At 59.0% G+C, this 21,126-nt stretch overlaps 2 protein-coding genes across 4 annotated transcripts in view; both read right to left on the reverse strand.

Moving 5' to 3' along the window:
* Positions 1 to 82: 82 nt before the first annotated feature.
* On the reverse strand, positions 83 to 15,556 carry KIAA1614 (KIAA1614 ortholog). Of its 3 annotated transcripts, XM_037403530.1 has the most exons (12): positions 10,066 to 15,556; positions 9,556 to 9,652; positions 8,723 to 8,746; positions 7,423 to 8,058; positions 6,733 to 6,796; positions 5,385 to 5,540; positions 3,428 to 4,677; positions 3,210 to 3,339; positions 2,236 to 2,476; positions 1,604 to 1,716; positions 1,294 to 1,478; positions 83 to 922 (listed from the first exon to the last, which is right to left on the reverse strand). In XM_037403530.1, the coding sequence occupies exons 1-12, from the start codon at positions 10,408 to 10,410 to the stop codon at positions 729 to 731; spliced, it is 3,435 nt and encodes a 1,144-aa protein (XP_037259427.1). In that variant the 5' UTR covers positions 10,411 to 15,556; the 3' UTR covers positions 83 to 728. The 3 variants fall into 3 exon arrangements, with proteins under 3 accessions (XP_037259427.1, XP_037259428.1, XP_037259430.1); XM_037403531.1 differs by lacking the exon at positions 8,723 to 8,746 and having other exon boundaries at positions 303 to 922; XM_037403533.1 differs by lacking the exon at positions 10,066 to 15,556 and having other exon boundaries at positions 303 to 922; positions 9,556 to 9,681.
* A 349-nt stretch (positions 15,557 to 15,905) lies between these two features.
* Positions 15,906 to 21,126, reverse strand: part of XPR1 (xenotropic and polytropic retrovirus receptor 1) — a 109,652-nt gene continuing 104,431 nt past the window's right edge. Inside the window, exons 12-15 of the mRNA XM_037403534.1 lie at positions 18,974 to 19,140; positions 18,559 to 18,698; positions 17,538 to 17,759; positions 15,906 to 16,544 (exon numbers count right to left, since the gene is read on the reverse strand). Coding sequence (XP_037259431.1) covers positions 16,484 to 16,544; positions 17,538 to 17,759; positions 18,559 to 18,698; positions 18,974 to 19,140 — 590 coding nt within the window. The 3' untranslated portion in view covers positions 15,906 to 16,483. The remainder of the gene's footprint in view (positions 16,545 to 17,537; positions 17,760 to 18,558; positions 18,699 to 18,973; positions 19,141 to 21,126) is intronic.

The raw sequence follows: 21,126 nt of genomic DNA on the forward strand, positions 1-21,126 counted from the left end.
CCCCAAAGACCTCCTGCCCTCAGGTGACAGTGTCCGCAGGCTGCACACCATGGCGCCCCACAGCCAGGGCGCCTACAAGCTGCCCACTGGGGTTAAACTTCGGGGGGGTGGGGGCTGGCTCAGCCCCATGCGAAGGCACCCACACGCTTCCCAGCTCCCAGACCTGGCTGCAGCTCCTGCACCCACCGGCAGCCCCGTGACCCCGGGGCTGGGGCATGTCCTGTTCCCTTGGCCAGCCCATGCCAGCAAGCATCACCCCAGCCCCTCCGTGCCACCCACAAACCAAAGGCACCCTGTTTCGGCATTACTTTTTTTTTTTTTTTTTTTTAATCCTGTTTGAAATAATTTAAAAGAAGCCCACCACCCCTGCAGGCAAGGGAGCCCTACATCTCCTGGGGTCACAGGGATGGGACATTCCCACCTCAGTGCCCAGCAGGACAGACCCACCCTGGCTCCATGGCAGGGCTGGGGCTGTTCTCACACTTGGGGCAGCTCCTGGAGACACTGGACACGGTCTTGGGGGTCCTTGATCCCACTCTGTCTCCTGGGGGGGCCAGGAAACCCGCCTGCCCCCCACCCCGCAACGGGGAGCCGAGTGTTGCACCGGAGCCGCGCAGATCGTGGCACCGCGGGGCAGCTTGCTCCACGCCGTGCTGTCCTGCAGCATCGGGGCATGTCGGTGGGATGTCATCCTCCTCCCGCCAGGCTTCCCGGGAGCCGTGCAGGGGCTACCGGCGTGCCGGCCGGTGCCTGAGCACGCGGAGGGACAGGGTGTCCGCCTGGAGCAGCAGCTCACGGATGCGGGCCAGCCCCAGCCCCGAGACGGCCGCCCCGTTGACCTGCAGGATCTCGTCCCCCACGCCCAGCAGCCCCGCGTACAGCTTGGCCGTGCCGGCGTCCGCCATCTCCTGCACGTAGACACCTGCGGAGAGGGACGGGGCGGGTGAGCTCCCCAGCCTGCACCCCCCGGCTGGGGCTGTACCCCCGGGGGTGCCCAGGGGCCGCGCACTGTGCCCGTGCATGGGAACAAATTCAGTAGCAACAGCCTTTGGGATGGGCTGTGTGTCCCAAGCCAAGGGCTGGTGGGTACACGGGACCGTGCGTGGCCAAAGCCAAGTGTGGCAGCGACCCCCCATCCAGTGTCACCCCAGAGGGCTCAGGTAGGATGGAGCAGCCCCCTCCACCCATCCCTGAGCTCAGTCCTGGGGGGGGACGAGAGCCACCATGGAGGGGCTGTGCCGTGCCGTGCCTCCCCTGGGGCTCGGGTGAAGCTTTGGGATGACCCCACCGCACCTGTGTCAGGCCGGCCGTGCCCGGAGGTGACACAAAACCCGAAGGCGCCATGGGGGGGTCGCTGCAGCTCCAGCTGGCTGGTGCCGTCGGGGAAGACCTCGACCACACGCCCCACCGCGTGCAGCCGCCCAGGCGCCCCGATGTCCTCCACACTCAGCGAGCGCCGCGGCCCCGAGCCCCCCTTCCTGTGGGAAGAGGGGAGATGGGGTGAGCGGGGACCCTGGGAAGATGCTGGGGACCAGATGATGGGGCTCCCAGCCACTGTGTGTGGCTGAGCACCCCAAAACAGCCTTTCCAGGCCCCGTCCTACCTGTCGGCCGCAGGCTGGGGCAGGAGGTAGGCGCTGGCGCGGGGTGCCTTGCCCAGGAGGGGGTGCAGGCTCTGGACAGAGGCAGCTTTTTGGGGCTGGCAGAAGGGTGACACCTGGGGAAAAAGCACCCAGTTGAGATGGGGACAACCGCAAACACCGTGCAACCCTGTGCCCACTGATGCGCTGAGGGAGCGGGGGGCCATGGGGGCATCCCACACCCCTGCCCCCCCCACCAGAGCCCCCCCTAAACTACCACTGAAGAGGGGGAAGCTGGTGTCCCCTGCCCCAGCCCAGGACACCCACCCAAGGAGCAGGGTTTTTGGGGAGGCACCTCACTACTCAGCTGGGACACACAGGCCGGGACCCCACACCAAATTACCCCCCGCTCTGCTCCCCAAATCTGCTTTTCCACCAGCCCACCCACCCCTGGCTTGCAGCTTGCTCCTTCCTTCCCACTCCCCATTTGGCTCCAGGTTTTTCAAACCCCTTGGGCAGCTTAGGGGTGGCGCTTGCCCCCCCCCCTCCCCGGGATCATAAAGTGATGCTCAGGAATGCTTCACCCCCCAGCCCAGCGCCCCCCTCCTGTGGGACCCCCGGGACCCCCCCTGCATGGGGTGACATTTCAGGCTCACCAGCTGCAGGGACTGCAGGGAGGGTGACTTCTTCACGCCGGGGCCATCCTGGGGGACGCTGCTGGGGGCCGGGAGCTGCTCCATGCTGTAGCAGCGGAAGCGGCCCAGGCGCTGCTTGGTGCTTTGGCTCAGGCTGCACAGGAGCTTCTTCAGCCCCGACGCCGAAGCACTGCTGCCCTTGCGGCTCGCTGGCCGCCCCGGCTCCCTGGATGGAGAGGGATGACGGCCATCTACCACGTGCCTGCAGGGGGAACAGGACCGGCAGCTGCCTCGGGGCTTGGGGGGCGTCTTGCACCCACCTTCGCAGCCTCGAGAGCAGCAGCACGGTGAGATCAGGGTGCACGGTGAGATTGGGGTGCAGCCGCCCTGTGGCAGTAACCTCGCATGCACTAGGGATGGCTTCAAGAGCCAAAGAGACCTGAAGGGCTCCCTACCCATTTTCCCCGTAATATGGGGGGTTTAACACCTCTCAGACCTCCCCTGCTCTCTGCCTGAAGGGATTGCATCCTGGCAAGGAGCTCGAACGACCCAGCGCTGCCTCCAAACCCTCCTGCCAGGCTGAGACATGCTGCGCCTGGGCCCAGATCCAGCAGGATTGTGTTTGGTGATCCCCAAGGCAGCCCTGGGGCTGACAGCATTTAGCAGCTGATTTTTCCCCCAAAAGGGAAGAACCTGGCACTGAGCTAAACACCTCCAAGGTCACCCACCATCACGTCTGCTGCAACACCCCCCCAGTGGAACCAGATGTGGGGTGAAATGCAATTCCCCCAAACCCGCCTGAACACACATGCAAAATTATCACCCCCACATTATGGTTTCTGGGAGGTTTTTTGGTGCCGAAAGGCAGAGTCCCACTGGGAAACACCGTGGGGGGGCTCAGCCTGGCCACATCCTGCTGCACTGAGAAGGGATGCTCAGGGATGCAGCACCCACCACGCGGTGCAGGATGCTGGCAGCCCCTCGCTCTCACTCACCCGCGTGCTGCACTCCCGGCTGGCTGCGGCTGCTGCTGCACTCCGGGCGTCCTGGCAGCTCCCCCCGGGGGACGAGCAGCCTCCTGGGGCGTAAGGGCGATGGGGCTGGTGATGGACTGTGACGGTGCCCCTGCAATCGCAGTGAGACATTCACATCCCCACTTTGCTGGGGACCCCCACCCACGCCGGGTGCCCCTGTGCTCATGTGGGTCTCTTACCTCTGCCTGTGCCTGGGGGGTCTGGCCCGTGGGTGTTGTTGCAGTTGTTGGTGGACAAGGCACGGAGGGGGCTCCCTGGGAGCCACCTGGGGCTGCAGGGACCCCGCCGCTCCCCCGGCCCCACCGTGCCCCCGGGCTGGCAGGGCGCAGCGCTCCCAGCATCCCGCTCTGGGCCCCGGCTTCCTTGGCTCGACGCCCGGCGGCTGCCACTGGAGAAGAGGGCTTTCCTGCAAGGCACCTGGGAGCAGGCCTTTTTGGTGGGAGGGGGAGCGGGGAGGTGGATGCCCGACGTGGGGGTGCCGGCCCCCAGCTGCGAGGAGGGGTCCAGGGGCTCACTGGGCTGCTGTGGGGTACGAGTGGCGTTTCCCACCCCCTTGCTTCCCGTGGGATGCTGGGGGGGATCCCCGTCCTCCTGGCTACCGGCTCTCCCTGGCAGTGGGGGGCAAACAGCCCCCGTCCGGCTCGTGGCACCACCAGAGCCCCCATCCCCCGCACGGGGGTCACCGCTGGCTGCACTTGCCCCTTTCCCGGCCCTCGCCTCCAGCTGCGGGGGGGCACAGGGGGCCCTGTGCCCGTGAAGCCGGGGGTCCCGGTGCCCCCGCAGGTGGGGGCTGTGGGGTCCTCCCTCCTCGCTGTCTGTCCGGCAGCCGTCGGAGGTGTCGGTGCTCTCCAGGGCTGAGTCCACCTCGTCGATGTAAGTGACGTCCCCGATGTACGTCTCCTTGATCTTCTCGGTGTGGATGTGCTGCCGGGAGGGGAGGATCCACAGTGGGGACCCCCGGGGGCCCAGAGCCCTGGTTTTGGGTTCCAGCCGGGCAGCACTCGGCCCCCCGCTGTCCCCTGGGACGCTTCCTTGTGCCGCAGGGCTGCTTTCGGCCACAGTGGTGGCCACCGGTGTGTCTGTGCCCTGGCCGCCAGCAGCACCCAGGAAGGAGCCGCAGGCGCTGCACTTGCCGCCTGCCACGAGGTCGCCGCTCTGGGCTTTGGGCTGTCCAGCCCCGTCCCCTGGCTGCCTGCCCCTGGCCGGCTCCAGCGAGCCCAGCGCCGAGCCCAGCGCCCGCCGGTGCCGCAGCTGCAGCCGCTCCAGGTACCGCACCTCGGCGTCACGGGCCGACTCATCCTCGAAGCGGACGCGGGACGGGGATGGTCCCCGCGGCCGCCGCGGCTGCCCGCAGCTCGAGTCCCCACTCGACGAGTCGCTCAGGCTCCCGCCGTCCCGCGGGGCGATGCTCGGCCTCCCGCCTGGCTCCCTGGCGTGGGGACAGACCGATGGGGGACAGGCCAGTTGCAAGGGCTGCCCAGCTTCCTTGGGAAAGCGAGGCAGGAGGGGGAAACCCTGCAGAAGCTGGAGCAGGAGGAAAAGTCCACCTGATGCTCCACCCCGCTGCCCTCCAGCCCCCTGCCCGGAGCTGAAATGGTGAGAGGCTACGGCGATGCCCGGCTGCCACGGCACAACCGCCATCACCCTTCCCCTGCATCGAAGCGCGCGGTGGCTCGGTCCCAGACACCGAATGGCACAGGACCCACACACAGGGCAAACCGCGGCTTTGGTACAGCCCCCCAGCCCCGAGCCTCCCTAGGGAGGTGCTCCCCATCAGCTGGGAGACGCAGTCCCCCAGGCAGCCGGGAGCACACGGTTAATGCCTCCACATCATCATCAAACACAATTAAACACCCCGCAAATATTACGCTGGAAAGGTTTCACGCGTGCCCCGGCAGAAGGATGCTCCTGCGAGCAAAGCTGCTCACGCACCGGGATGGGGCTGCGGACCCTGGCTCTGCACACACGGCTGCACGCTCTGCACATGTGCCGGCACGCGTGTGCATGCTCTGCACATACATGCACACCCTGCACATGCACCAAATCCAGATTCCCCCCCCTGAGAGCGCTGTGGCAGCGGGGTTGGGGGCGGGGGGGGGGGAGAGGCAGGATGAGGCCCGTGGCGCTGGCACTGACCTGGGGTGCGGGATGGCGGTGGCTGCGGGGAGGAGGAGGATGTCGTGGCTGGCGCGCAGGGGGTTCGTCCGAGCCTTCATGCGGGCGCGTTGCAGCAGCTGCTTGGCCTGCTCATGCCGCGGGCTCAGCTCGAGCTCCTGCCCGGGGACAAAGGCCCTGCAGCCCCGCAGCAGGGAGGGGGATTAGGAAAAAATAACAGGGATTAGACATGGTTTAACGGTGACGATGAGGCTGCTCTGCCCAGAGAAAACAGGGCCCAGCCTCCATGCACAGGGACAGCCAAGCAGGAGCCCCCGTAACTCCCGGTGCCAGGCGGGAGGAGGTGGGTCACACCCCACACCGGTGATGCTTTGAGGGGGCTCAGCACCCACACAGCTCGGGCACCGACTCGGCCAAAGCAGCGCTTTGCACCACGAGCACCCCAGAGTGGGTGAGGAAACCGAGGCAGGCATTGCCTCCGATCCCCGCTGGTGTAAATCCCACAGCGATGTGAACACAGGTAGGTCTGGGATAACCCCCCTGTCCCGGCTGCCTTCCCTTGCTTGCAGGGGGTCTCCCCTCCACCCCCCCCCCCCCCCCCAACACTTCCCCAGCTGCAGGGTGGGGGATCCATCAGCTACAGGAGGGCACAGCCCTGCTCCAGCGCTGCCTTCCCAGTTGGCCATGGCCCTAATCCCTCTGATTAAAATAATCAGCTCAGGCAGTTGCTTTGGGGAGCCTGGCCTTAACCTTGTCATGGCAGGAGGGTGGGCGCACGCCAGCCCCCAGGCAAGCCCGCTGTGCAGCACCGGGGGGGGTCCAGGCTCCCCCCCAGCTTTTGGCTGCCCCTGCTCATGGGGAACGCAACATTCCCGGCTCTGCCCTGCACCCCGCTGTCCCCAACCCCGCAGCCACCGGCGCGGAGCAGAGCCAGTAACCACCACACAGGGGGGTCTTCCCCACACACTTGCTTCCCCCACACGGCTCCCAAGCTCCCAGCCTGGCTCCCCAGCCCACCCTGCTCACCTGCTTGTCCCACCTCTGTATTTTTAGTCCGTACCTCTAAGGTTTATCATTAGTCCAACAAGATTACACACGCCTGCTGCCTCGATCCTCTTAAGCACCTGGAACAAATTTCTGTCCCATTCTCTTCCCCAGCTCCCTTCTCACCCTGGGGTCCTGGTGGGGACCCCTGCCCTGCTCGCACAGAAGCATCACTGGAACCCTGCCATGCTGGGGGCCTGCCCCCCAGCCCTGCCCCAGAGCCCCACCGAGCCCCAGCCCTGCTTTGAGGGGTGCATTTAAAATACAATTCTGGGGAGGGGGAAAGAAGCAAACGTCTGTCTCTGCCACACTGGGACCAACCTACCTGCAGCCCTCGGTGTCCTGCAGCGAGACCCCCGAGTCCCAGTCCCCGTCACTGGCTGGCACCTCTGAAACGCAGGACAGGGAAAAGTATCAAAAGCCTGGCTGGACCGCAGCCCCTACCCTGATCCACCTCAATAGCACCCACGGACCCCCAGCCCCACTCCTCAGCCCATCCCAACAAACACCCTTCTCAGGGCAATCCCACCCGCTCGGCTCTGGAGAGACCCCAGAGGAAGGGGACATGGGGACATGGGCAGCAGCACCTGGCGCGTGCGCCCGCAGGGATGGGCGCTGCGGGGTCATTAGGGCAGATGCTTTCAAAGGAGGAATTAAATCCCTTTCCCGGTGGCAGCTGGCGAAGGGAAGGTGATGCCCGCAGACCTTGACTGCCCCAGAAAGTGAATTTCTTGCTTTTGCTTTTCGCAGTGACATTCCTTGCCAGGACGCCGGAGGGACCCGGCAGCACCCAGAGCACCCCAGCGATGCAGCACCCCGCTTTGCCTGCGGGCACCTCCTACAGCTGCTCGCAAAGGGGATGCAGCACCCGTGGGGGCCAGGGCAGCCCCGGGGTGCGAACCAGCCGCATGGGAGGCTGGAGGACAGCACCGAGGACCCCCATGTGTCCCAAAGCTTTTCCTTCCCGCACCCAGCGGCTCTACCGAAACAGCTGTCACCTGCCCAAATCACGCACCGGGAGCGGCGAGGCCCAGCACCTCCTGCAGCAGCCGCCGGTTCCTCTCCACCCGTTCGGCCAGCGAGAGGCTCTCCCAGCCCTCTGCCACGGTGGGGGACACGGAGGGACCCTCCTGGTCCCTTGGCAGGGTTCGTGCCTCTTCTTCCAGGGGAGGTCTGTCATGGGGGGAGGCAGAGCCCCGGGACCCACTGCCCTTGTCCCGGGGGAGCTCAGTGCCTCCTGGCACATCTCCCCTGGGTGACGGCACCCGCCAGAGCCCCGGGGTACCAGTGCGGGGTGCCGGGGCTGGGGGGCCACCGGCCACGGGCTCCCCGCCATCCAGCAGCCCATCCGTCAGGTAGGTGCGGAGCTGAGCCCGTGGCTCCACCGCCGCTGCATCTGCCCCCGGCTTCCCCCGCCGCGGCCGGGACTTCTTGGGTGAGGGGCGCTCAGGGGGGGCTGCGGGGGTCCCTGACCGACTGCTCCCCCGCTTCTCCTTCAGTGCCTTCACCTTGCTCTCCAGGACGGCGTGGGGGCCACGGGGGCGATCAGGGGGCTCCGGCAGGGCAGGGCTCCGGCCGCCGCTCTGGCCGTGCTGCCTGGGGGGCCGCGGCACCCGCCGTGTCTCAGCAGGAGAGCCCCCCTCCATGTGTCCTGCGGGGAGAAAACCCAGGGGAGGGTGGGCTCGCCCCCCCGGCACCCACCCTGGTGCTTCCTAAAAAACACATCTCTCCTGGCCACCCGAGGCTCTGCCGGCAGCGGGCACCGTGATGTGCCCAGGGTGTCTGCGATGCCACTGCCGTGCACGGCCGGGTGGGGAAGGGGACAGGGACATGGCCCAGCACGAGGCCACCCAAAGCACTGACACCAGCATTGCTCCGGAGCGGGTGGGTCCCCAAAGCGGGTGGCCTTGCCCATGCTTTTTGGGGCACCCAGCAAGATGCCCCCGAGGGAACCAGGTCAGGCCCCCCGAACCCCCCAGAACCGAAATCCCTCGCGGCTGCACCTCGCCGAAGGTCCCACCCGGCAGATATCGCCCCCCTGCTCCCCCCGGGGTCACACGTGTCACTTGTCCTGCACCAGCCTCCTGGGCCCGGTGACACCCACGTGCCGCTGCCCCCCTGCCCCCCGCCGGGAGCATCTCGCCCCACCGGACCCCCGCAGGAGCCTCCCCCGTGGCCGGGGTTGCAGAAGCGCCCCCGGGAGCCCCCCCCCCCCCAGGATCCCCCCCCCCTACGGCTCAGGGCAGCCCCTCGCCGCCCCGGGGCAGAGCGGCAGCGGGATGGGGCTGCGGGTGGGAGGCGAGGGCAGTCCTTACCCCCGGAGCGGCATCGGGAGGGGGCTGGGAAGAGGGAGAAGAAGGCGGAAGAAGGGAAGGAAGCAGAAGAGGGGAAAAAAAAAAAATTAAAAAAAAAAAAAAAAAAAAAAGGACAAACCAGCAAATCCCAGCCCCTTCAGCCGAGCCAGAGCTCAGCCGCTTGGCTGGGCTGCGGGGCCACGGCCAGCCCTGCCTCCCGCCCGGCCCCCCGCCGCCTCCGCCGCCGCCGCCACCTCCTCCCCGCCCCCCCCCCCCCTCCCCCGAAGCGCCGGCCCAATCCCGCCCCCCCCGCGGCGTGGGGGTCCCGGCTGCGGGGCGGGGGGGCCGGCCGCCCCCCGGGAATGTCCTTTGCCTGGGCTGCGCGTTCGGGACGGAGGGGGGTCAGCACGGCCAGCCCCCTCCCCGGGCCTGCCGAGGGGGGCACCCTCGGGGGCTCTGCCCCGCACCGGCAGCTGGGGCTTCAGGAGGCCCAGAAGGATGGGGAGGGTGGTCCCGGCTGGGGGGGGGGCTCCAACCCTCCCCAGCCCGGCAGCCCAGCCTGCTGGCTGCGGGCACCCCCACCAGCATCACGCCTTGGCAGCTGCGCTAAACTTTCCCGCAGGCCAAACCCTGGCCGGAGCTCACAGCCAGGGCCAGCTGAGCATCTCCAGGCAGGAGGGCGGTGGGAGCCAGGCTTGGTGCACCCACCCACCACCCCCCCTCGGCCCAGTGCGCACCCTGCACCCCCCCCCGGCTCCCCACGCACCAACCCCCTGCCCTCCCCCCCCCTCCCCCTCCCCGAGACCCCTCAGAACTCATCACATGGGGTGAGGGTCCCGGTGGGCACCGCTTACCTGGGGGTGCTGGGGGTGCCGTCCCCGGGGGGCAGCAGGGGTGCTGCGGGGGCCATGGGTGTCCCGGTCCCGCTCCAGCTGCCGCTTTAAGCTGCAGCTTTTGATATTCGTGATTGGTTTCATAATCCCGATCAAAAGGAAATCACCAGGATTATGAAATTGTTTTAATCCTCCCGGCTCCAGCCACACTGGCGCCTTCCAGCACGAGCAGCAAGAAACCACACCGATCTCCTTAAAACACCCCCCGGCACCCCAGTGGTCCCCATCGCAGCCAAAACTGAGCCCAGGGGCTTCCTTCCCGGCGGGGCTGGCCGGGCTCGCAGCGGGCATCAGGGATGACTCCTTGCTCCATGGGGAATGGACCCAGCACCTTCCCCCCGCTGCTCCCCGGCAGGAGGGGAGTGCTGGCAGGTTTGGGTGGAAGAGCCCAGAGCAGAGAGACACCCCCCCACACCCCGTACCCCAGCCCTGGGGTCTAACCTCCCCTGCAATGCTGGGACCCATCCTTACCTCCGTGCTGTCCCGGAGAGGGACCCCAGCTCCTCTGCCTGGGCTGGAGGCGTGAAACGCACCGCGGAGATGTTGTCCCCATTGAGCTGGGGACAACTCGACCGGTGAGGTGCCAAAGCAAGGGCAGCCGGGCTCCTGCCGCCAGCCAGGCAGGGAGCTGCAACCGGGATTAAATCTCTGGGAAGCGGCTGGTGTGAGCAGCAACAGGCTCAGAGCGATTTCAAGGCACTGGGCTCTCTTCTGGAGGAAGATTGATTGCAAGAGAGGATGAAGAGATTTAAGAGAGCAAAATAAAAGCACAGATCCCAGACAACCCAGAGCCAGGCTACTCAGCCTCCTGGCCATCTACTGTGCAGGCAGGACGACACTTTGGACCAGGGACAAGCTGGAGAGAGGCAACCGAAGGCTCCCAGAAGGACCAAGAGCCTTTAGCTGGTACAGCATGTTCCAGGCAGGTCTCCTGCAGCATCACCCCTGGCATGTTGGGTTTGAGACCTGGGCACCTTCCTCTGAACCCCTCCTGCCCCCCTCCAACATCTCCCTCCTTCAAGCACCTCCACCTCCTCCCAGGACACAGATGTCCCCCACCTCCGGCCACCAGTGATAGCCCACCGCTCCCAAGGGCGCGCGAGCAGCATCTTCGCAGAGCGTGGAAGCAATGGCTTCGCGCGGGGATGTGGCACCAGGGGTGGGACGTGGGAAGAAAGACACACAGACCGGGGACAAAAGAGCCATCAGATCATTGGAAAACAAAGAGCTTGTAATAATGAAAAAAGGACAGATTTCGTAACCAATCACTTTTTCCTTTGAAAAACACAATCACAGTAACTTTGCTTTATACAACCACCTAGAAACTATGAAACAGTATCACATTGTGCATTTTTTTTTTTTAAACCTACTTATCAAGAAGGGTATTCCACACTTCAAAAATTATATCCATTTGGGGAGGAAAGAGGAGACAGCTAATAGCGCAGTCACAGATACATCATGAGTCCAAGCAAGCGGCAATTCTTTGTCCTCACCTTTTCCACTTAGCCAAAAAAGAAGAGTGGAGAAGGGGATAGCAAAAGAGAAAGGAGGAGGAAAGAAAGAAAGCACCCACAGAGGACTAATCACACTCCATAATTACTTTTGACATCTACAGGGCTTCATAGAAAGATCATTTAGACCAACACAGTGGGGAGGGGGAGAGGAAGGCGGCAGCGGGACCCGGGGGGAACTTTGGCATTTCCACCCCGGGCCCCTTCCAAAGGCCAATCCTTCGCCAGGAGGACCTACGGGACGGAGAGGTCATCACAAGTTCTACCAGGCTGCCCAATTTCTCCTCTGGAGCAAAGAGTTTGCAATTTGGTTTCTAATAGCTTGAGGGACTGCCAGGCCATGGGGCATCTTCCCAGGCAGGGTCGGTGCCTCTCGCCCACTGTGGCACGGCTCTGCCGGGGCTAGAGAAGCCTCCGACTCCCACCGGGAACAGGGCTGGGGCAGCAGCACCTGGGGACACCCCGCAGCACCATCGCCTTCCTCTCCTCCCCCAGCCAAACCTGCGTTTCTCTTGCAGCTGGGATGCTGCAGCTGGGGCTGAAGCCCCCCCAGGGATGCTGACACACCGATTTAGCCCCATGGTGCTGGGGGGGGGGCTGACAGCTGGTGCTGAGGGGTGGGATTTGGGATGGCATCATGTAAAGGAGGCAAGGTTTGATGAGGTGACAGCCACCGAGCCCAACCGTGACTGCAGCAGAGTTACCATAGGGATCTTCCACTCTTCCCTTAGGAACCCCAGCCCCTCTTTTCCAAGGAGACAAAACAAGCCGATCGCCTTCTGGAATAAGACTTTAAAATAAAAAAAAAATCCTATGCTTAAGGCAGAAGATCACCTTCCCCCTGCGAGTGCAAAGCAGAATGGTGGAGAGGAGGGAGGACATGGGGCTGGGATGCGGTGCATGGGTGAAGCGGCTTTGGCATTCCCAACGGGAGCCAAGCCATGCCCCAGTGCCAGGGCACGTCCCAGCATGACCCCGATGTCAGGGCCACAACCCCCCCAAAAGCCGGGGGCGCACACCGAGTCCCGGTGAGCAGCATGCAGCAGCATCCTTGCAGGATAAGGCCAATTTCGCTCAGCTGTTCAAAACGCAGGCCACGCTCACAGGCTTTGCACTGTCTCCCTCGCTCTTTGGAAGATCCATAGTAAAATTCCCCAGGGATTGTTATCTTCTGGACCGAGACAGTGCTGTCCTTCCCCGCCTCCCACGCGGCTGCAGCAGCTGAGCCCTGACAAGGAGGCAGGATGAGCAGCACAAGAAGTATTTTTAGGGAAGTAAGAGCAGCAGGATCCAGCTTGGCTCCACAAGAGGCTTTCCCCCCCCCCGCCAGGATTTTCCCACAGAAGGCTGCTGCCAGGCACACCCCCCCCGCGCCAAGGGTACCGTTGGCTTCGGACAAACAGCAAGGACAGTGACGGAACAAGGAGGGCCGGGAGCGGGGCAGGGAAAGGCGCAGGATGAGCAGCAGCCGACTTTGGGAACGTGTCTGGGTTGGCGAGGTAGCAGTTTATTTGATACACCCCGGCTGCAGCCATGGGTGCTGCAAATGTGTTTCTTTCAACGCGCGGCTGGACAGCGTCGGTTCCCCTTGATGGAGCAGCTCCCGCTCCCACTCGCCGAGACCGTGGAGCCAAAACCCGTCAGGGGCGCGCAGCTGCTGCCCGGCACGGCTCTCCCCACGCAGGGGCACCTGGCCTTTCCAGTGACATGGTCCCAAAGCCACGCAGGGAACTCCAGCTAGCAAGTAAGACTCTCTGGATGCTGCAAACCCTAATCCCCTGCAACCCGAAAATCCCTGGGAGAGCAGGAAGGATGGAAAGCAGCAGGGAATCGGCGCGGAGAAGCAAGGTCAAAGGGTATCTCCAAAAGTCACCGGCCACACTGCGGCACCACCTCCCCTGACATGGGACCATCTGCAAGGGCTCAGGGCAGACAGAAGCAGCTCCCACGCCATCCTGGGAGGGAGCCGCACACAACCGCAACCTCCGTGCCGAATCGTGAGGAGAGGGCGAGCTCAACACCCAACATCCAGCACTGCTTCCCAGCAGCCAGAGCATGGACCCGTCTCAGCTTCCACCTTCCCTCCAGCTACATCCCAACAACTAAAGTGCCAGATAAAAATACCCCGGCTCCTTCTAACTCTGCTCCACACACTTCTGGACCATCACCCTGCTGTTCTCCCTCCAGGAAGGTGCCCGAGCACCCACGAGCAAAGCCCGCGTGTGACACGAAGCCACCCCATGCCCATCCCCGGCGCAGGCTGCTCGCAGGGGTGGCGGGGCTGTTCCCTTACCATCTGCTCCGCTCCGTTAGGTCCCCCTTTATTGGCCAGATGTTCTCGCAGCTACGGAGCCACCCCAGCTTTAGCGCTGGCTCTCAGGAGGAATCTGCACACCCGATTTCTCAGAAATGTCTGGGAGGGGGGGAACAGGCAGATGTGGCGCCGGGGGGCTGGGAGCCTTTGAAAGCCAGGCCTCTGGGAATTCGGGCTACATTCCCCTAAGAGGCCACCTTCACTGCCAAAAGGGACAATGTTTTATTTTAGGAGATAATGTTTGCTAGCTATACAATGCCACCTCCCCTTTTTTTCTTATTTCTCCTGCCAGCAAAGACAGAGAAAAAGGGAAGAGCAGAGAGCAGAGCAGACAGACAGGCTGAATTCTTGTTTCCATAATGATTTAGGTAAACTACAGAATAAAGATTTAATTACTTGCAACCTGACGCTGCCCACCGGGTTGGGAAGCGAAGGGCTGGGTGGTGCAGCAGCAGGCAGGCAGGAGGGACGCAGACCACCCGGCCATCCTCGCTCTCCCCAGCCCAGCTGAGGAAGGCAGAGCGCTCCCAGGGGATGGACATCACTTCAACGTGTCTCTTTTCCTTCCCTCCAAAAGGAAGAATTGCCAGTAAAGCTCTTGTTTCTGTCTACAAAGAACCACTTTGCGTAAGTTACACCGCTGGTTGATTTTGCATTGCCCCTCCTCAGTGTAGCTGCCCTCCTCTGGCCCCCCCGGCAGCTATGGCTTCGCTCCCACCGATCTCGCTGGAAACACCTACACAAGGTTTGGACACAGCAACAACCGCTGCAATGCAAGATAGGCAATGGAAATATTTTCAAGGGCTTTATATCTCAGACTCCACCTCCACAGGAACAGGAACCCTCCGTTTAAGTATGAACAACAGATCTAAGGGAGTTAAATATGGGAAAACAGGCTCCTGGGCACAGAAAGGATGAAGAGCACAACCTAGTCCAGCTGCCCTCCCGCCAGAGCGGACCGACAGGGCAGGAGATGCGAGGAGGAGCACCACAACAGACACACCAGCTACGCCACCATGCACACTGCTGACAGAGCAGAGGCATCTCCCGGCAGGTCCCTCGGAGTTTCTTTGCAAGCTGAGAGCATGTCACGGCAGCGCAGGCAGGGACAGGGCTGCAGCGCTGCCCTTAGCCTGGCACGGGGCACGGCTTCACCACCACTGAATTTGAATCTACCTCCAATTAAATGAAGAGAACTAAGTTTCCTTCTTCAGTTCCTCTGGGCAAGAGGCACAGCAGGCAAACAGAAAACGCAACGTACCAGTCATGTGAAAAACCATGCTATTAGCTAACTATAAAAAAAAAAAAAAGCCACCAAAGAGCAACCGAGCAGATTCCTGCAATTCCATTGCCCAAACGATAGGCAAGCCACCGGACAGACATCAGTGTGAGGATCCTACTCCAAGAGTTTCACCCTTCCCTTGCAGTCTCAGCTGTGCACCGTGAGCTGAGCAGAGGGGCAGGCGGCATTCCCGGGGCCTCGGCCACGCCGACCCGACGCGGTGGTGGGGTTCAGCTCCAGCTCCCCGTGCCCACCGGTACTGCTGCGAGAGCTGAGGGCACCCGTCGTGCCAGGGGAAGGACGGTGGGACTCGGCAGGCACTCATCTTCCCTTCCCTACAGGAGGAGAGGCTAATGAGACCATCGAGTTGGCATTGCTCTTCCGACACGATTTGCTGGCAACACGGCTGCCCTTTGCCCAAGTCTGCTTGATAGCACCGCGCTTCCCAACCCGGGCTGGCGAGAGGAGGCGAGGAGCTGAGCCACAGGGCGACGCAGCAGGATGGAGAGGCTTTGTGCTAAACCAGAAGCCACCAGGAGACCTGTGTTCAGTTTCACCTTCCCTATCGGGTGGGCTCAACACAGACTTTTCCACGCTCCCCGACAGCTCGCTAACATACCCCCCCCCCCTCCAGCCCACGGCCATCAGCTCCTCGCCTTGTCCCACTTCTGCTGCGCTGGGCTGCAGGTGAGCACCAGAAAAGCTCCCTGCTCAGTAAGGGATGCCTTCATGCCATCTAAGGCTTCTTAAGGCTCTGAAAAAATACTTTTTGATCTGGAGAATGAAGTTCTGAAGCGTTTGTTTGCCTAGCTTTTTGCACCGTTGGTAGGACCCAACTCTCCTTTCCAAAGGACCTTAGGATCATCTGCACTACTTTCACCCAGCTGCATGGAAAGTTGGCGTTGAACCGGCACAAGAAACATGCCCAGAAGCAGTAGCAGCAACTAAAAAAATCAGAAAGAGAAACTTTGGTTTAAAATAAAATAAAATTGAAAAGAAAGAGAGAGAGAGAAAAGGTAAACACAGGTGCAACTTGTCTCACGAGAGGGGTATTTGCAGGGCATAACCCCAAAACCCTGGAGATCTAGATCAACATTCCCGGCTTTGTTTTACTGTTACAACCTTCATTGCACAGGACTCAAAATCACTCTCATATGGTTGTTACGTTTCATAAATAATGTGAAAACTATATGCAACAGATACATCATATTTCCAAAAAATTATAAGAAAAGTTACATCAAATTAAAAAGTAGCTTCATGAATGAAGATACTGCTCTAAGTGCACTTTCCCTGCAAGTGCAGCCAGTGCCTCAGCGCTGGATATGAAGAAAAAACAAAACAAAACAGAACAAAATAATCAGATTTAAAAACTTAAGTCCGGTTTCAACCAGTCAAAACCGGGCCAAGCAGAAACCGAGTGTGGTCTCGGCACTGTCCCATGAGGGAGTCCCTATGATGCTTCGTTATCCAGACAGGTTTGTATGTCCTTGTTGAGACTGTAAACAATCCTTCTTTCCTGAACTGTCCTCTTTATTGGCAAAACAAAGTAAAATATTTTATTTTTTTTTTTTTAAAATAGAACATTAAAATTAACCCAGAAGAAAAGAAACGAAACACAGTGAGCTTGTTGGAGTCCATAGGATCTGGTCTGGAAGAGCTCAGAAAACATGTTGAGTGTTTTCTCCTGTTTTCAGCTGGAACTGTACCAGAGGTCGGGTTACTTGGGGAAGAGGGGAACAGAACGAGAAAACAAAGGATGCGGAATAAGAGACCGTGGCCATCTCATGTGTTCGCTTCATTCGCTAGGTCCTCTATCAATACCTTAGTGTCACAAGCCTTGGACCTGGAAAAAAACAAACAGAAAACACTCACTGGGGAGAAGAAATCCTTCTGCCCGAACATGCTTGACACGTCTCGGTTCGCTGCATGACGGAGGGAAAAAACCGGCACGGTTGTAGGGAATTCACCCAGGCTGTGGCCCACATCCCCTCTGCATCAAGTTACTCAGTCTCCAGCAGCCACATGAAGCCCGTTGGTGTTGGTCGCGACCCTGAGCCAACACGGATATGAGACAAGCATGGCCCAAGGGCTGCAGCTCAGGCCAGAGCACACCCTTTGCGTGACAGCCACGGCTCCTTTCCCTCCCATCCACCCTCCCACGCAGTGATGCAACAGGGGGATGTGCTGCAAGGATTGCACAACACCCCGACACGAAGCACTTCAGCATCCCCCGAGAGCACAGGCTTGTTCTCTGGCCAAAGGGCAGGGCTCTGCGGCTGTGCTGCTGGGGCAGAAGTGATGCCTGGACACTGGAGCACCCTGTGATGCTTGGAGCATGGGCACTGCCATGAAGATACCCAGTCAACAGGTTCAGGGGCTTGGGAGCAAGAATGATGGGTGGAAAGGAAAAAAAATATGGATGGGTTTAGATCTGTGAGAGGATGGAGTCCGAGATCTCACATACGAAACCTTAACCAAACGAGAACTGAAACCCTGGGGTGGTCCGAAGCCTGGAAATGTCCAGTTGAAGAGAACCCCTCTTCCAAGTTTGCACTGGCAATTGCTACAGGCTATTTTTGCAGGAGGGGAGTCTTCTAAAGGGAACTCCCATTTCCAGTGGTTTACCAGAACCCCAAGATGACGTAAAGGACGGCTCAACCCCCCAGCAGAGGCACATCTGTTTACTAATTGGACCTGTCTTCCCTTTGAATAATTATTTTGGCTGAGATCTTCGCCTGACTACCCAGCCCACAAGCAGCCACCGTGCACTAGCAGCAGCTCCCACAGGTGACTTGGTTTGTTGTGCCAAACAACACAGAGGAGGGGCAAAACGTACTGTGAAGCAAGACGAGGTCTGCGCAAGGACACGCTCTGGCTGCGCTTCCACTGTTTGTTCTTGCGGCGGTTTCGTACACCATCTTCCTGGTCCATCATCTGATCCAAGAGCGTCAGGTCATCGGCGTTCAGCGGTGCCACGGAGATGTCCCTCACGGCACGGAACTCACCACAGTTGTTCAGGTGCTCGTTCTCCAGACGGAAGAAGTTCCACACAAACCGCCTGGATGAGGAAAAAATGAAAATTACCATTTCAGTTCCACGTTTACAGGCATTGCCTGTGGTTGGCAAAGCACTGGTACGTGCACCTGGATACCACTGAGTCTTCTCACTGATCCAAGAGCCTCTGGGAACATGCTGGGAGCACGGAGAAATGGCCAATGGCTAAAAGCAGCACCTGCTGCAACATCTTCCCAACTCCCTGAGAATAACAGACGTGCCAGGCTCATTCACTGTCCCAATGATGACAGCCCTGGTCTGGACAGCGTGGAGGCACCAGGCGTTCCAAGCTAAAGGCAGCCTTCACCATCTACATGAGTGAGGTTCAGCTTGAAGATCTTTTAATCATCTCAGGAAGCCACGGCGGTGGGTTTCCGCCTAGAGTACAAGTGTGTAAAGAGCCCCAGAACCTTGCAGGATCCCAACCGATGGTGCAGGATCCCAATTAGCATTTGGAAAAGAAGCTGAGATTTGAAAATTGTCAACTTGAGAATCAAGTGGAACTTCAGCTAGAAATTTCAACAAGGTAATTTTTAAGGAGAAATTTAGCAAAACCAAACCCCTCAAGATCAGGTATAGGTTTGGAAGAAACCAGACATAGTATGAAGGACCCAACCCCAGAGCCCTCTACAGCCTTCTTCACTCAGCACCCTGCTTGGATTAGATGTTCCTGTCAGACCTAGTCTTCCATCTCAAGGACCAGTACCCTCCGTGTCCCAGCAAGGCACTTCCCACCGTGCTGATGTTATACAAGTAACAAAAACGTAAATAGAGAAACAAACTGTTCAGTCAAGCAGCCTTACCGGAATACCTCAAGTGGGGCAAATACAGTAGAAATGATGTCCCCAGCATACGGAAAGATTTGCATGGAAGTGAGGGAGATCTGGATGGTCCACGCAAAACGCAGGATCACGTCTTCTACAATGGCACAATAGTAGTATGCCTGAAGGACAAGACAGACAAACAGGACAGCTCATCCTACGTGTTCTGCACAGAAGGCAGACCTCTTCAGGCCTTCAGGAAGGCACAGAATTTTCTGCTCATCCGCTAGGAAAAGTGAACAGTATGAAATTATCTCTTTGAATCAAATGAATTCTACTGCTAGAGAAATCTGAGCCCACAGCATTCAGAAGCACCAGTGGCCAACGGCAACATGCTCTAAACTCGGCAAGTTTTGTTAAAATATTCAAAGCCTTTCCTAATAAGAGGTATACGCACTTTCTGTGGGTAGACAATTCCTTCTCGAAGAAAGGTATTTTCACCAGCATTTTTGTCAAAGAGACCCCAGTCCATCTTCAGGTCCCAAATTAGGGTATAGCAAGAGCTGATGAAATAGAAGATAATCCACAGGTAGAAGAACACTTGGGTGTCACTGTGGTTTTTAGCTGGAAAAGAAAAGAACAGCATACTTCTGTACAGGTTGCTTCTTAAACCAGCTACAAATCGGCTGATTTGATCAGAGGAAACAACACCCCTTTCATTCAGGTTCTGGGAAAATCATCAGGCTAGCTAATCTGAACCAAACCCAAAGCCTCGCCAGGACCAGCTTGATCTTGTCATTTCAATTCCACTTTCATATCGTTCAACGTTTTGCACGTGGGATTGAAATTTGCACGGATATTTTTATTTTCTCGAGACTCGTGGCAGACCTGCCGTTCTGGCTCTGAACAGCAGGTGGAAGCTGAGGGCCAGATTTCACAAAGGACCCAGGCTCGTACAAAGGAAAAAATAATGAGGCGGTGCTTAGTTAGGAGCATTTTGTAAGAAAATATTTTAGTTTGTATAAATACAAACAACTGTGAATTAGTGTCCTAAAAGCCTGAAAGGGGATGGGCAGTACAGGAATTTCCACCAGCCATTTCGGAGGTTGCAGCAGCAGGGGAAAACAAGCAAAGCAGCGGCAATACATTAACGTGTATGTATAAATCCTGAGGAAGGCTCTGTATGGAGTTCTAAATACCCATATAGAGCTCCACTTTGTGAAACACAGGGCTGCAGGCCCAACGTCTGCTCACCTACGGATATATTTTTGCAACAAAGTTGTTTCCCGTTCCCCCCTGGAAAGGTTACGCTGCTCTCAATTCAGCTAAATTTCCCTGCATCAGTTGGCTGGGTAAAAATCAAACAGATCTCATAATTCTGTTTGCTTTCAATTAGCAAATCGGGGTCATAAAGTTCCTAAAATAAAGCATGTTCTAATGCTTTGCGAGACTGTGACACTTTGCATCTCGCTGCTACCACGAGCCTTTCCTCCTTTCTGTGCAGCCACCACAATTGCTCGTTCACTGATTCTTTCTAACAAAGCCAGGAACACTTCTAATACAAAAAACCCGTAATGTTTTCAGTCCAAACCTGCTCCCACACTAAGTGACAGCACTGTTTTCCATATACATGGCTTTAAAACAACAGAATCCCTGAAGCTGATCATAGAGGGAGCAACAGTGCCATTTGGTCTCTCCCTCCCTTTTTGTTTCTAACAATTACAACATAAATGTAATGCAGGAATCCAATAAAATTAATGGAGGTGAAAATGAGAGGCATCGTGTAAGAGTACATTCCTCCCATTGTGCCTTTCAGGCTTCCTGGACGTGATGTGCAGGATATAGGTCAAACACACACACTCATTCTCCTTTCAAAACACACCCCCTAAAGCAAACCTATGAAAGCCACTTCTGCAGCAGAGCCTGCCTGCACTGAAGCCGCACATCAGCGGAGGGAAAGGACATGGGATCTGCGGCAGCTCTCAGGGTTGACTAGCTTCACTGCTTTTGTACGAGGCTGGAAGCCTTTGAACAATACCCCACATCCTCCCGATGCTGGGCTTTAGCCCGGGACTGGTCTAGCATCGTGGCAGCCGCCACTGCCGCTGCAGCGAGCCGTCATGCCAGCCGGAGCAGGCACACAGGTCCTGCAGAATACGGGCTCTGGTGCCCAGGTACATTAATGCTGCTGCTTTGAAACCACCTCTCCCATCCATTTTTCAAATGCAGATGCCCACAAAAGAGGATGCAGGTGAGGTTCTTGGACCTTAGCAATTAGGGCTCTACTCCAAGCTTGTATTTTCCCTTATCAGTTCCTCCCCAAACCCTCCACTACGTTATTTCAGGAAGAAAAGGCAGATACTGATGTTCAGTGACTCAGAGACACTAAGCCTGTCCTTTCCAACACTATTTTTAGCTCACCAGATCTCCAGTCTCCCACTACCAGATCATAAGTGATAATTCAGAGGCAGTTAATGGGTTAAGTGCCTTTAAAACATCTAAAATGCTCCAAACTAACCTGTGAGGCTGTGTGGGCTGCAAGCTTTCTATGGGTAGCTTAGGCTTGAAGGTTAGGTCATGCTTTTTTTTTTTTTTTTTTTTTTCCCCTTA

This window comes from Falco rusticolus, chromosome 11 (genome assembly GCF_015220075.1).
Source record: "Falco rusticolus isolate bFalRus1 chromosome 11, bFalRus1.pri, whole genome shotgun sequence".
In the NCBI taxonomy this organism is placed as follows: domain Eukaryota; kingdom Metazoa; phylum Chordata; class Aves; order Falconiformes; family Falconidae; genus Falco; species Falco rusticolus.